Raw genomic sequence first — 16,071 nt, forward strand, 5'->3', positions numbered from 1 at the left:
CCAAAAGGTCATTCTCTCATTTCTTTCTTTCCAAAGTCTTCTCTGTCTTCATTCTGTCACAGCCAGTGAGTTTCTCAGGCTTCGGGGGTTCATGGCATCCACCATTCCCATGCTGTCTCTGGTCAAACTTCACATGAGGAAGTTTCAGTGGTACCTGAAATCTGTTTGGATGCAGCATGCTCATCCACTGGAGTTTGTGGATGTTCTTCATGTTTCACTTACATTTGGGTAATCTGCTGGCAGGTTGCCCTCAGTCGACCTGAATATCAAAGTCTTGGGTCCTCTGTTGGTTGCTGTCTCCTCTTCCATGACGTCAGGTCGTCAAGGGTTTAAATATGTAGCCGACGCTATTTTATTCAGTCTTTCTTGCCGCGTGGTGCCCGAAGCAGAAGCAGTTCGCAAGTGCCGGTCGGCCGACTCCTGCAATTTTCGCATTCGAGTTTCAGAACCGAAGTCTACAATTAAAGCTAAGTACCCCGTTGGGGAAGTTAATAACTGCATTACTTGTGGGAAGCAAATACCTCATAAGGATTTTCATTTGTACTGTATTCCTTGCCTAGGCCCAGATCATAACATGCCTTGCTGTCGGTTTTGTGCTAGATTTAACCAACGCACTATTAAGCATCTGTATATTTGTGCTTCAAAATATTTTGGATCCAGATTTAATTACCCTGAAATGTCGTCGATAGCAATCCGACTACCGGAGTTCACAAAAAACGCAAAGAAAAAGATAGAGACAGACTGTCGAGGTCCAAAACAGACGACGAAGCTTCTCCTAAGCCAGTCGACGGTTCGCCGGTACTCAGGCGCTTTTGCAGCCCCTGATACCCGCTACTTTAATGTCGCAGGCCTCTACCGAGACCCATGCAGAGTCCAGTATGCCGCGAGATTCTCCGAGTATTGTACCCGCGGATGTCTCTCCCTCAGATGGGTCTGGAGCCGCTGAGCAGGCACCGGCTTGTGAGAGTGTTTTCAGGCCTCAACATTTCTATATAAAACTGACGCCAGCTTCAAAAACAACTTCTAAGTCTAAAAAATGGACACATGAGCCACGTGCTCAGGCCCCTATGCCTAAAAAACAGATGATCAAAATGGCTGAGGACTTAATTACCTTGATCAGGGGTTCCCAACCCCCCCCCTGCTAAGAGGCCTAGGCAAAACACTGATTATGATTCTTCAAATCAAGTTTCTATTTCTTCTGATTCCTCTTCTGATCAGGAATTTTCTATCCCACCCTATGAGGATTCAGATGCAGAAGAATTCATTCCATCTGCCTCTCCTCCTGAGGATTATTCTTTTGGAGAAACCTTGCATACTTTAAAGGAACATATTCATTTGGAGAGTCAGGATTTCTCTGAATCAAAAAAGAGGCTTAGGGATTTCCTTCTTCTCCCTCAGCATAGGCCTTTGGCTATACCTCCTGTATTAGACATTGTTAATGATGTGTTTTCGGAATCAAGCATGGCTCCTGATTCCCTACCTCCGGCTCCTAGTAAGCCAGACAGATATTACAGGGTTCCTGACTCCCACAAATTTTTATTCAAAAATCATGCTGCTGATATCTCACAGGGTCCCAAAGGTGTAAAGGCCTCTACAGCCAAAAATCCTACCCCCTCTGATAGAGATTCCAGAGTGCTGGATAGATGGGGAAAGAAGGTTTATACGTCTGCAACCTTGGCAATTAGGGCCATAAACTGCCAGTTTCATAAGCTTAAATATCAACAGCATGTTATGGGCTTATTGAAACAGAAAATTATGTTGATTTCTGATTGTGTGGAAAATAAAGAATTACAGGAATTATTGCATGCAGCAGAACAGGTTGGAAAGCATACTTTGCAATGTGGTTTTGATTCCTTGGAGGTCTCTTGCAGGGCCGCAGTTACTGGATCTGTGATTAGAAGGCATGCCTGACTCAAGGAGCAAAATATGCCTGATCATGTTAAGGCTAAATTGTTGGATGCACCTTTAGAACATGATACTTTGTTTGGTAATAAGGCAGAAGAGTTTTTAAAGAAAATGGAAGACAAAGCTAAATCTATGTAACTGTAAAAGATTTCTTACAAGTGCAGCAACCCAGATTCAGTAGGCACTGGCCTACTAAAATTGGTCCTTTCCTGTGTCCAACAGAGCCTCACAAGGCAAATCCAGGTGCTCAAAAGGCTCTAGATACCAATCACAGGGTTCTTACAGGTCAAAGCAATGGGGTGCCTCTACCTCCAAATCTGGAGGAAACAAAGCGCAACCCTACAGTAAGCAGTTTCATTGACTTCCCTCTACCATCACCAAGCACTTATCTTTTGGCAGCCCCATTGGGGAGAAAATTAGCACTTCATGCTCTAAATTGGCAGTTAATTACCCAGGACAAGTGGGTATTAAACATAGTATCCCAAGGGGTACAGATTTCATTTCCATACTTTGCCAATTTCAAACGGTTGGCCAGATCTGCCCCAAAATGAATGGGCAGAGGCTCAGAAACAAGTGACGTCCCTCATGGATATGGGGGCTATTCAACCAGTACCAGAATAGGAAAAAGGACAAGGGTTTTATTCAAGACTGTTCCTGGTACCCAGAAAAGACAATGCCTGGCGTCCAATACTGGACTTATCAATGTTGAACACATTCTTGGACATCCCAAAATTCAGAATGCTGACTTTACAACAGCTACTGCCCATGCTGGGCAAGAACGCTTGGTTAGTGACTCTAGACTTTAAAAGAGGCATACCTGCATATCCGAATAAGGGAATCGTGCAGAAGATACCTCCGCTTCAAGGCAGGTTTTATGCATTACCAATTCTCTGCACTGCCGTTTGGCTTATCTACTGCGCCCAGGGTCTTTACAAAGTGCCTGGCACCAGTAATTGCATTTTGCAGACAAAGGAGCATACAAATATGTCCTTACTTGGACTGATTCAAGCAGAAAACAAGAACATTCTTCTTCAACATCTGGCGTTTGTAAAAAGGCTTCTAGCATGCCTAGGGTACACAATAAACGAAAAGAAATCACAACTGGTACCCTCTCAAAAAATTACATTTCTGGGTGCAAGCTTGAATACAACTGCCCAGATGGCTTACCTTGCGCCAGACAAACAAAGGCAACTGATTATGTACTTCAAACAGATGGCAACAAAAACCCAGTTATCTGCAAGACAATTTCTGCAGGCTTTGGGGTTCATGGCATCCTGCATTTTACTAATTCCATATGCAGGACTGCATATGAGGAAACTTCAGTGGTACCTAAAAAGTTTATGGAGCCAACATTGTCACAGTCTGGAAACAATGATTCCTCTCATTCCCTGCCACCCAAACCCTAACTACAGACGCATCAGACCATGCTTGGGGGGCCCACCTAGCGGGGAGATGCATTCAGGGCATATGGAGCCCAAACAAATGCATCTGCATATCCACCAAAAAGAGATGGTAGCTGTTCAGAATGCCCTGACAGCCTTCAAGGACTTGCTTCATCCAGGACAACTACTGATAAAGACGGACAACATCACAGTTATGTGGTACATAAACAAGCAGGGAGGTACACATTCCTACCCCCTTTGCAGACTAGCCATGGCATTGTGGGACACAGCCTTGACTTACCAAGTACATCTTCAAGCTCAGTTCCTGCCAGGAAAACAAAATACTCTGGCAGATGACCTAAGCAGAAATCGTATGGACCCTCATGAGTGGAAACTGGATCCACAAGTCTTCAGCATGTTAACACAGAAATGGGGGAGCCCAGACATAGATCTATTTGCCTCCCCCCAAAATTACCAACTGGACAAATTTTGCACAATGACTTCTCACAGACAAGCATGGAAAGTGGATGCCCTATCCTTCAGTTGGTTTTCAGTCTATGCCTTTCCTCCTCTGCCTCTTCTCACCAAGGTCTTGCTAAAGGTCAGACAGGAAAGACCAAAAATTATTCTAATTGCCCCGGACTGGCCTCGCCAGCACTGGTAACCAATTCTAAGGAATATGTCTCAACTCCCTCTTTGGTACTTGCCTCAAATACCCCATCTACTGTCTCAGCAGAGCAATCAAATTCTGCACACTCAGCTCCAAACTTTGAACCTGGCAGCATGGCTGATCATGTAATTATTCAAACAACACCTCAGTAAATCTGTGATGGATGTCATTTTGGAAGCCAGAAGGCCTAGTACTAGAAAATCTTATGCTGACAAATGGAAGAGGTTCTGTGCTTGGAAACAAGCACAAGGAACGGACATAGCAAAACCAAATATTTCTCAGATTTTACAATACTTGACTGAGATGCTTGACAAGGGCATATCTTTTTCTTCAGTAAAAATCCATGCCTCTGCTATCTCAGCTCATTACAACACGGAGCCTCCCATCTTTTCTCATCCTCTGCTAAAACAGTATCTTAGAGGGGCAAAAATTTAAGGCCTCCCAGAAGATCACAAACTCCTGCATGGGACCTCAAGTTTGTGCTGGAAAAACTCACCCTGCCTCCTTTTGAACCAGTAGCTATTGCGGATATAAAGTTTTTATTTTGGAAAACGGCTTTCCTTTTGGCAATCACTTCAGCAAGAAGGGTTTCAGAACTACAGGCCCTCATGGCTGATGAGCCTTTTATTACATTTTAACCGGACAGGGTGTCCATCAGGACCAATCCTTCATTTATGCCTAAGGTGGTATCCAGTGTGTCTCTTAACCAAAACTATTCACCTAATAAACATTTTACCCAAATCTGCAGAACAAAGAGGAGCGGATTCTGCATTCATTGGACGTACACAGACAACTAAGATTCTACTTAAAATCTCTAAGAGAGTCTGAGCAACTACTGGTGGCATTTGGTGCAGGATCAGAGGGGAAAGCTATATCAAAGCAGACTATTTCTAAGTAGATAAGCCACTGCATTCATTTCTGCTACTTGCATCATGGTAAACCAGTGCCCAAGGGAATCTGGTCACATTCCACCAGGACTGCCTCTACCTCAGCAGACTTTCTCAGAGGAGTTCCAACCAAAGACATTCTAGAAGCTGCTACTTGGAGCTCTGTTCATACTTTTACAAAGCATTATCATTTGCCTCTCTTCTCTAAGTCCAGGGCAGGCTTTGCCACTGCAGTTCTGTAGAGCCTTATAGCCACTCCTAATGCTATTTAGTTCCATCCTCCCATCCATAGCTTTGGGATTCTACCCAAATGTAATGACTGCAACAGTAAAACACGATGAACATAGTGCAGTTGTGTACACTTACCATAAATGTAGATGTTCGAGTGTATTCACTGTTGCAGTCCGGGTTACCCACCCGCCATCCCCCTTTTTTCTTCTAGAACTTCTCTTTCCTGTACTATATTTTAAAGCCTTTGTTGTGTATTTGCTTTTAGATGAAGGTAAAGTTTATGTTGCTAAAAGTGCATTTATATAGATATATATATTGTTGTTGTTGTTTATATATACATATTTTTGCTCCCCATTTGGGGGGCACCTGACATCCGGGGCAAGAAAAACTGAATAAAATGGCGTCGGCTGCATGTTTTATACCCCTGACGTCATGGAAGAGGAGACAACAGCCGACACAGGACCCAAGACTTTGATATTCAGGCCGACTTAGGGCAACCTGCCAGCAGATTACCCAAATGTAATGACTGCAACAGTGAATATACTCGAACATCTGCATTCATGGTAAGTGTACACAACTGTACTTTCCTCTTCTCCTTGTCTCAGAAAGGAGCTCCTTTGGTGGATTCAGCAGATTTCCCTAAACCCAGACCTTCCTCATCATCCTCCTCTTCCCACTCGAGTTGTTTACAGACGCCTCAAACCTAGGATGGGGGGGGGGCAGTCTTTGCTTCCATGAAGGTACAGCAGGGACTCTGGTTTCCTTCTAAAAGGAGGAGCATATCAAATTCAAAGAGATGAGAGCCTTTATATTAGCTCTTCAAGCTTTTCATCCTCTTTTTCCGGCCAGGACCCCTAAAACTGTTTACAGACACCACCACAGTTCTCTGGTATGTAAATAAATGGGGTGGTGGGGTGGGATGAAGTCATACCTTCTGTGCGGTTAGCTGTCATTGCATGGAAACTGGCAGTTCAGTACCAGGTGACTGTTCGGCAGTTTACATCTCTTCCAGTCAGAATTCTGTGGCAGACAATTTGAGCAGGTCCATGAATCAAACCCATGAATGGATGATTCACAGGGATGTGTTTCTGGGTATTGGCCACTGGTGAGGTATTCCTCAAGTATATCTGTTCGCCTCCCCTCTGAACAGATGCTTTCTCTGTTTTGTGCCAGAGTCCCAGGTCCTTTGGTTTGGAAGGTGGAACCCTATCAATTTCATGGAAGGGGATGTTTCTTTATGCATCCTTCCCTTTCCTGTCATTCAGAAAGTACTCTTCAGTATTCAACTGGGCAAACCAAAAATCTTGCTGATGACCCCCTTTTTTGGCCAAAGCAGCATTGGTTCCCTCTTCTTCTGCATTTAGCCAAGGGCAAGCATCACAAGTTACCTTACAGGGTGGACCTTCCCCCTTTTTTGGCCAAAGCAGCATTGGTTCCCTCTTCTGCATTTAGCCAAGGGCAAGCATCACAAGTTACCTTACAGGGTGGACCTTCTCACACAGGACAAAGGATCTCTTATCTATCAACATCTGTCAACCCAGTATCTGACTCTGTGGGTGATAAGCTTCTGATTTCTTTCAGACACCTTTTTCTGAGGACATGCTTAGGGTACTGCAGGAGGCTGGAAAACCCAATACTGGGAAATCCTACTTATCTAAATGGAGAGATTTTCTATCTGGTGTCGTTCACACAACCTGGATCCACTGTATGTGGATGTTCCATTTTCTTTCCTACTTGAGTGAGTTGCTTAATGATGGTTTGGCTTACTCCTCGGTGAAAGGCCATCTGTCAGCCATTTCTGCCTGTGTGCCTTTGTCTCCCCCTTTGACTTCTAGGTTAGAGGTTAAACTTTTTCTCAAAGGCATTCTTCACATTAAACCTCCCAGGAAACCTGTTCCTCCTCCTTGGGATTTGAAATTTGTTCTGGAGACGCTGACTGTGGATTTGAGCCTGCAGCTACAGCTTCTTTGCAACAGTCTACTTGGAAAACTGTTCTGTTACTAGCTTTGACTTCTGCCAGAAAGGTATCTGAGCTTCAAGCCTTAATGGCTTCCCACTTTTTCTGATTTTCCATAAGGACAGGGTCTTCTTGAGTAGTAACCCTTCCTTTATGCCCAAGGTTGTGAGTGAGTTGTCTCTTAACCAATCTATTCATTTGCCTACCTTTTTTCCTTCTCCACAATCCTCTAGTTAGAGGATTTTGCATACCTTGGATGTGCATAGACAACTCAGATTTTATTAGAATACAACTAAGGCTATCAGGAAATCTGATCAGCTTTTTCTTTCTTTTCATCCCAGGGCTCTGGGATTGCCTGTTTCCAAGCATAATGTCTGTTTCCTTTTGGATTTTGAAGGTTATTTATTTTTGTTATGTTTTCCTTGGGAAGAGACTCCCTTCATGTTGAGACTCATTCAACTAGGGCTGTGGCTTCTTTGGGTGCTTTCCTTAAGGATTTGGATACTAATACCATTCTAGAAGCAGCTACTTGGACTTCAGTTCATACCTTCACCAAGCATTACAAGGTGGATTTGCATCTCCAGATCTAGAACTGGTTTTGCTGGAGCCATTCTTCATGGCTTTTTAGAGAGCTCTTTTGGTCCTTCCCCCTACCAGGTTTCCTCCTGAGCTTTGGTAGTCTCCCTCATGTAAAGAATACTGCAATGTTAGAATAGGACATAGAATAGTTGTGTAAAATCTTTCCATAACCATAGATGTCCTTCTCTTCTATGTTGCTGTATTCTATTCCTCCCTCCTTCCCTCGGTGCCTGCTTTTTGTTGTGGATGTCTGATAATCTTTCCTTAGATTGGCGTTCCTCCTGGGCCATTCAGTTCTGAGGATTGTACATGTGGATATTGTTTTATGGCTGATGTATCACTGAGCCATACGTGCAACGTCCCACGTACAACAGTACTTAAAAGCGAAGAGAAGGACATCTATGGTTATGGTAAGATTTTACATAACTATTCTTTTCTTTCTGTAATATAGTCTGTACATTAAAATTAATTTAGTTTATTTTTTGCCAGTTTGTCTAGATGTTTAAGTTGAAAGAATACAGACAGTTATTCTGTAGCTCTTTGCTTCTTGGGGGAGTAGAATGTGAAACATTGAAATTTTTCATGCAGTATTTCACATAGGTGTGATAACTTATCCATAATTCATTCTTGAACTTAATTTTTGATGTTATTAAAATGTATTCTTTAGTAGACTACAACCTGTTTTCCACAAAAGGTGAAGATCTTCAGATTTTTTTCCCCTCGTAACAACTGCATGAACCAGTCTGAACTGGTCAGGTGGCTAGAAAATGGACTCTTGCATGACTCGTTGCAAAGAGTTTATTTTTCCTTTGCACTGATTGTCTTAAACTAATTACAAATAGTGTGTTTTGCATACTTTCAGGTGATCAAAAGTCGCAATGAGCTAATGCATTCTTCAGAAATGAGTGTGTCATCTGCCTGGATAGACGAATATGCACTTAAAATTCATGATCTACTGAATGAATTCAGATGTGTTCCTGAAGTTAAAGAAGCAGCCATTGAGATAAAAAAGGTAAGCAGGTGGTTTGTTTTTACTACAGTTAGATGTAGTAGAAAGTGTAGTCCAGTTTCTAGTGCTTCTTCATTTCTTTGCCTCATCCAGATCTCTAGTTAAGCTTCCTCCATACATGGCTTGTTTTCCTGAAGCCCTTGGTCAGCCAACATTTTGCCTCATACTTCTGCCTATTCTGTTTTCCTGCAGAGCCTTAATTTATCTCTTGGGTGAGGGAGATAAAAGAAAAACATCAGTAAAATTTGGTCAATAAGTAACATGCTGGGGAATTTCAACTACGGCTGTGCAGTACTCCTAAGAGAATTATAGCCTTAGCTTTTTATTGGAGATTGAGAGGCTTTTTACTTCTCCTGTAGCCCTCCCCAATGATCTTCGTGTTTCACTGTTGCAGTCATTACATTTGGGTTATCTGCCTGCAGGTAGCGCTCAGCCGGCCTGAATATCAAAGTCTTGGATCCCTGTGTTAGATACTGTCTCTTCTTCCATGATGTCAGGGGGTATAAAACATGCAGGCGATGCCATTACATCAGTCTTTCTTGCCGTGCGGTGCCTGAAGTAGAAGCAGTTCGCAAATGCCGGCCGACTCCTGAAATTTTTGTTTTCGAGTTTCAGAACCAAAGTCTTCAAAAAAGCTAAGTACCCCGTTGGGGATCCTTTTTCTTGCTCTAAACCAATGTCCGTAAACGTTAACAATTGTATTACCTGTGGAAAGCAAATACCTCATAAAGATTTTCATTCCTACTGCATTCCTTGCTTAGGCCCAGACCACAACATCCCTCACTGTCGGTTTTGTGCCTTATTCAACCCCCAAACTATTCGTCGTCTGCTTATTTTTGCAGTAAATTATTTTGGTACTCGGTTTAACTATCCAGAAATGGCTTCGAGAAGCTATCCGACTACTGACATTCTGAAAAACAGTAAAGATAAAGACAGAGACCGCATAGGTCCAAAGCTGCCGACAACACTTTCGTTAAGCTAGTCACCAGTTCTCTGGTACTCAGTGAGGTGCTTTTGCAGCCCTTGATACCCGCTACTTCAGATTCACAGGTCTCTACTGAGACTCATTCGGAGTCCGGTATGCCACGAGATGCTTCTTTGACCATGGAACCTGGAGATGTGTCTCTACCTTGGATGGATCCGGAGCCGCTGTGCAGGCACCGGCTTCTGAGGGTCTATTCAGGGCTACTGACTTGCATTTCAAACCGACACCATCTCGACCCATGCCTAGAAAACCAGCATCCAAACCACATGGCCAGGCCCATATGCCTAGAAAACTAATTATAAGAATTGCTGAAGACCTTATTACTTTAATTATGGGAAGCCAAACTTCACCTTCTAAGAGACCTAGAACTGATTTTCCTTCTGATCAGGATTCTGAAATTTCTGTTTCTTCTGATTACCAGGATTTGCCCTTATCTACCTATGAGAATGCTGATGCAGAGGACTCCATTCCCTCTGCTTTCCCTCCAGAAGATTTTTCTTTTTGTGAAACCTTGCACACTCTTAGGGAGCATTTCCGCTGGGAAAGCCAGGATTACTCTTACTCCAAAAAGAGGCTTAGGGAATTCTTGCTCCTCCCACAACACAGGCCTTTAGCTATCCCTCCTGTCCTGGACATTGTAGATGATGCCTTCTTGGAATCTATCCTGGCCCCGGACACTTTACCTCTAGCTCCCAGGAAACCTGACCGGTATTACAGAGTACCTGACTCTCACAAGTTCCTCTTCAAGAATCCTACTGTGGACCCAGAGACCATTTCCCAAGGACCTAAAGGCATTAAGGCTACTACTGCCAAAAAACGTACACCCTCTGATAGAGATTCCAGGGCCTTGGACAGATGGGGGTAAGAAGGTATACACTTCTGCTACTTTGGCCATTAGGGCCTTAAACTGCCAGTTTCATATGTTAAAGTATCAGCAGCATATTATGGGACTGCTTAAACAGAAAATTATGTTGATTCCTGACTGTGCTGAAAATAAAGAATTACAGGATTTAATGCATTCTGCTGAACAAGTTGGTAAACATACTTTGCAATGTGGTTTTGACTCTTTAGAAGCTTCTTGCAGGTCTGCTGTCACTGAGTCTGTTCTTAGAAGGCATGCTTGGCGTAAGGAGCAAAATTTGCTAGATCATGTTAAAGCTAAATTACTGGATGCTCCCTTAAACCAAGACTGCCTGTTTGGCAACAAAGCAGAAGAAGTCCTTATGGAGGAAAAAGCTAAATCTATGCAAACTGTAAAAGATCTCCTGCAAGTACAGCCTCCCAGATATAGTAGGCATTGGCCTTCTAAGAATTGGTCCTTTCCTGTCTCTTCCAGACCTTCTCAGTCCAAACCCAGGAACAGCAGACCACCTAGGCTACAGTCTCAAGGTACTCACAGGCCTAAGCAGTGGGGGGCTCCCAGTTCCAAAGCTGAAAGTAGTAAGACACCCCCCTATGGAAAAATGTCACAATGACTTAACCTTAAATCTTCCAAGCCCTGCTCCCTTAGAAAGATCGCCTGGCATGCAAAAAAATGGGAACTCATTACCCAGGAAAAATGGGTTTTAAATATAGTTTTCCAAGGATACAGATTCTACTTCCACACCTTACCAACCCCAAATGGTTGGCCAGACTTACCCCTAAATCAGTGGGCAGAGGCTCAACAGCAGGTTCTCTCTCTCTTCTAAGTATCAGGGCTATTCAACCTGTAGTCCAAAAATCAGGATACAAAGATTGCGAACCAAGTACTGAAGAAAAATTTTGTTTTATTTTTTAAAAGCTTCACCAGAACAGCGTTAAAAACACAAAGCACATCCAGTATGTCGTATGTCAAGCGCTTTCACCCAGGCACTCCCAGGCTTTTTCAAGACATTTGTTACATACTTTGGTAGGTGCTTTTATACTGCCCTTACCAAACACTAAATTCCATTAACATCCAATTATTCCATTATTGAATTTGTAATTAAAGGGGTAGGTTCACTTGTAACATTGCCATATAACTGATGGTGTTTTGTTCTACAACAGAGTTCATATGTACAACTCCTTAATCTACTCTACCCAAATACAATACAAACAATGTCTAATGGAAATATATAAAAAATATATATAAAAATGTAGACATTTAAAAAATTAAATATTAAAATATTGAATATTAAAAGTATCTGTCAAACTACTAAACCTACTAGCAACTACCAATAAATATAACACCAACTTTACAAATTCTTCAGTGTTTCTTACTTGACCACTGCAGAGATACTTAAAAGACTAAAACATTATGGTTGGTACACAGTTGTTTAAATCATCCTACATCTTGTAAGTATTGGTCAACAGTACTTCGCAAACATCATATACTTATTCTCCAAAAACAATTTGACTTCACACACACCTTCTTAAATGCTGTCAAATATTGTAAATTATTGTAAAATAACTCTCTAAAACACTGAGGCTTTACACACCTCTTGTTACATACTGTCAAATATTGTAAATAACATAAACTGGCACATAACACACATAATCCTTTGTAGTATTACTTATTATACCTTTCTATTACAATTTTGCTCTTCTGATTTTCAATAAGCTAGCAATACTAATAGCTCCATTAAGGCCAGGGGGCTTTCACTGCTTCTAATTTCACCTGCCAGAGTAGTTCCTTGTACTCTAAGGAGGTTTCCCAGTCTCCTCCTCTAGGGTTAATGTCTACCTGTTCTAAAACTAAGAACCTCAGCTCCATTTGGTCACAAGTCAATGAATGTTTAAAGAATGCGTTCGTCTCTTTCCCTTTACTGATCTCGTAAAGGTGCTCGTATATTCTTTTTGCCAGCGTCCTCTCCGTTTTGCCTATGTAAAAACACTGGCAATACTGACACAGACCAAGGTAGACCACCCCCTTGGTTTTACAATTAAAATACCCCGGAGATTTTTTGTAGGTCTTTCTAGAATTTAAATAAAACCCTTTTTTATTAATAATGTTGGGGCACTGCTTACAAGTGTTGCATTTAAATGTTCCAGTCCTTCGGTTTTCCCTGTTTTGTCCTACCCCATAGTTGGTCTCAAGCAATTCCTTCAAATTCTTATTTCTTCTAATAAATTGAGGTTTGTCACCAAGCATTTGCTTGAATTCCTCATTCATGGTCACTATCGGCCAATATTTACCAACAGCTCTTTCTATTGATAGACTTTCATTACAATTTGTGTGAACAAAAAGACACCTTTGCTCTTTTAATTTGTTGTCTGTTCTACTATGCTCATACCTACGTTCTTCTCCCAGTAAAGGGAAGTATTTGTCCAACCTCTGGCTTGCGACCTCTGAAATCACTGCATCTATTAGTTGTGTAGGGTACCCCCTCTCCTCGAACAATGTTTTCAAAAATAAACTTTCATCCTTAAACAAAGTCTCTTCACTGCGCATTCTGGCCGCTCTAATTAGTTGCCCTTTGATGATCCCCTTCCTTTGAAATAAAGGATGGTTGCTATTATTTTGCAAAAACATATTTGAATAACTGTCCTTTCTATGTATACAAGACATAAAACATTCCTTTTCAATATTTTTGCGTAAATTCACATCAAGGTATTGCAAGCTGTCTGTACTAATGTTGTACGTAAATTTCAAAAAATCTGTGCTACCATTAATGTGCCTAATAAACTGTTCCAGTTCCTCCATGTTGCCCTTCCAAAATATACAGATGTCATCCAAATAACGTTGGTAGTGTACCAGGTGTTCAACCCATTGTGTGTTAAATATGTAATTTGACTCCCAGTGACTTAGCACAATGTTGGCATAAGCAGAGGCACAAGGGGTGCCCATTGCCACACCTCTTTTTTGCCGGAATAATTCCCCACAAAAATAAATAAAATTGTTATTAAGAATAACCTCCATAAATTCAACAAGTAATGCTATCATTTTACCTCCCAATGTTGAATGTTCAGCCAACATTTCATTAAACCATGCTAAGCCAGTGTCGTGTGGAATGCTTGGAAATAATTCCACTACATCAACTGTAACCAAATACTTGGTCTCCTCATAGAATTCCTTTTTAACACTTCTTAAAAATTCCCAGGAGTCCTTACATAAAAATTTTAAAGATGCTGTAAACTTTTTCAATGTTGCATCTAAAAACTTCCCTAATGGTTCGGTAATCCCCTTTGCTCCTGCTACAATCGGTCTGAATGGTAATGGTTGTAGCCCTTTGTGTACTTTGGGGATACCGAAAATAATGGGGGTGACTGGCTTGGATACCAACAAGTAATTATATAATTGTTCGTTTATTACACCTTGGTACAAATTGTCTTCCAACATGTATTTAATTTTGGCATATGCAACATTGCGTTAATTTACTGACACTTGATTATATTGTTCCACATCATGCAAGAGCATATGCAAAGAGGCTTCATAGTCCTGTTGATACATGAAAACTACACCACTACTACACTATTCAACCTGTTCCAACAGAAGAAAGGGGACAAGGTTTTTATTCAAGACTTTTCCTGGTACCCAGAAAAGACAGCTCCTGGCATCCTATTCTAGACCTCTCTATTCTAAACACCTTTTTGGTAATCCCAAAATTAAAAATGCTAACACTTCAGCAGCTGCTTCCTATGCTAGGCAAAGCTGCCTGGTTGGCAACCTTAGACTTAAAGAAAGCTTACCTGCACATTCCAATAAGGGAATCTTGCAGGAAATACCTATGCTTCAGAGCAGGCTCTGCACTTCTCTTTGACTTATCTACTACACCCAGGGTATTCACAAAGTGCCTAGCTCCAGTCATTGCATTTTGCAGGCAAAGAAATATTCAAATATACCCATACCTGGACAATTGTCTAATTCAGGCAGAAAGCCAGGACATGATTCTAAAACATCTGGCATTTGTAAAGAAACTTCTAACCTCACTGGGGTGCACCATAAACGAAAAGAAATTTCATCTAGTACCCTGCCAACAAATTGTATTCCTGGGAGCAAGCTTGAACATGGCTTCCCAGATGGCTTACCTCACACCAGAGAAACAAGTTTGACAGCCTACTTCAAACTACTGGCCACAAAGACGCAGCTATCTGCAAGGAAAATTCTGCAAGCCCTGGGGTTCATGGCCCCTTGCATTCTACTAATTCCATATGCAAGACTGCATATGAGGAAACTACAATGTTATCTAATAAGCCTATGTTGTCAACATTCTCAGGGCCTGGAATCCTTTATTCCTATCATTCCTTGTGTAAAGACAGAGTTCCTTTGGTGGGCAGAGGCCTGCTACCTCAACAAGGGGCTCCCATTCACTCTACCCCCTGCCACCCAAACCCTAACAGACGCATCGGACTATGCATGGGGGGCTCACTTGGCAGGGCATTGCATTCAGGGCAAATGGAACCGGAGTCAGATTCACCTGCATATCAATCAAAAAGAAATGTTAGCTGTACAGAATTCCCTGACAGCCTTCAAGGACCACATTCTTCCAGGACAATTATTGGTAAAGAGAGACAACACCACTGTTATGTGGTACATAAACAAGCAGGGGGGAACCCACTCGTACCCTCTCTGCAGACTAGCCATGGCTCTGTGGAACACAGCCTTGAGCTACCAAGTGCACCAACAAGCTCAATTCCTGCCAGGCAAGCTAAATTCACTGGCAGATGACCTAAGCAGAAATGTCATGGACCCACACGAGTGGAAACTAGAGCCAAAGATATTCAAACTTTTGAGAAACAAATGGGGGGAATCCAGAGATAGACCTGTTTGCCTCCCCTCAGAACTACTAATTGGACAAATTCTGCACAAGGACTTCCCACAGTCAAGCTTGGAATGTGGATGCCCTGTCCTTCACCTGGGAAAGCCTCTCAGTTTATGCCTTTCCTCCTCTGCCTCTCCTCTCGAAAGTTCTGCTAAAGATCCAACAGGACAAACCAAGGACAATACTTATTGCACCAGACTGGCCACGCCAGCACTGGTACCCCCCTCTTACACAGTATGTCACTGCTGGAACCATGGCACCTGCCTCAGACCCCTTCCCTGCTGTCCCAGCAGGAGGGCCAGATTCTGCACCCTCTGCTTCAAAGCCTGAACCTTGCAGCCTGGCTAATTCCTTGAGCTCTCCAATAGCATCCCTTAGTAAGCAGGTGCTAGATGTCCTTCTGGAGGCAAGGAGGCCTGTACTAGAAAATCCTATGCTGAAAAGTGGAAAAGATACTGTTCCTGGAGCCAGACTCAGGGGTTGGGCACAACAGTGCCCAGCTTACTGCATATTCTTCAGTACTTAATAGAGATGCTCCACAAGGGCCTATCCTTCTCGTCAATTAAAATGTATGCCTCTGCCATTTCAGTACATTATAATACTGAACCACCCCTCTTCTCTTACCCCCTGCTAAAGCAATTCCTCAGAGGGGCCAAAAATTTAAGACAAACCAGGAGAGTCCCTACTCCAGCCTGGGACCTTAACTTTGTATTGGAAAAGCTCACTCTACCTCCTTTTGAGCCAGC

The 16,071-nt window shown here is 42.4% G+C and overlaps 1 protein-coding gene across 5 annotated transcripts in view; it reads left to right on the forward strand.

Moving 5' to 3' along the window:
- Positions 1-16,071, forward strand: part of LOC122802630 (uncharacterized protein CXorf38-like) — a 615,103-nt gene that overhangs the window by 221,302 nt on the left and 377,730 nt on the right. For 4 of the 5 annotated variants that reach the window (XM_044072324.1, XM_044072323.1, XM_044072321.1 and 1 more), the window contains one exon: positions 8,474-8,623. The exons of the other annotated variant lie outside the window; for it this stretch is intronic. In XM_044072324.1, the coding sequence (XP_043928259.1) occupies positions 8,474-8,623 (150 nt within the window). The remainder of the gene's footprint in view (positions 1-8,473; positions 8,624-16,071) is intronic. 5 annotated transcript variants of the gene reach the window in all.

This window comes from Protopterus annectens, chromosome 5.part0 (genome assembly GCF_019279795.1).
Source record: "Protopterus annectens isolate FY-2018-M chromosome 5.part0, PAN1.0, whole genome shotgun sequence".
NCBI classification, from domain to species: domain Eukaryota; kingdom Metazoa; phylum Chordata; order Ceratodontiformes; family Protopteridae; genus Protopterus; species Protopterus annectens.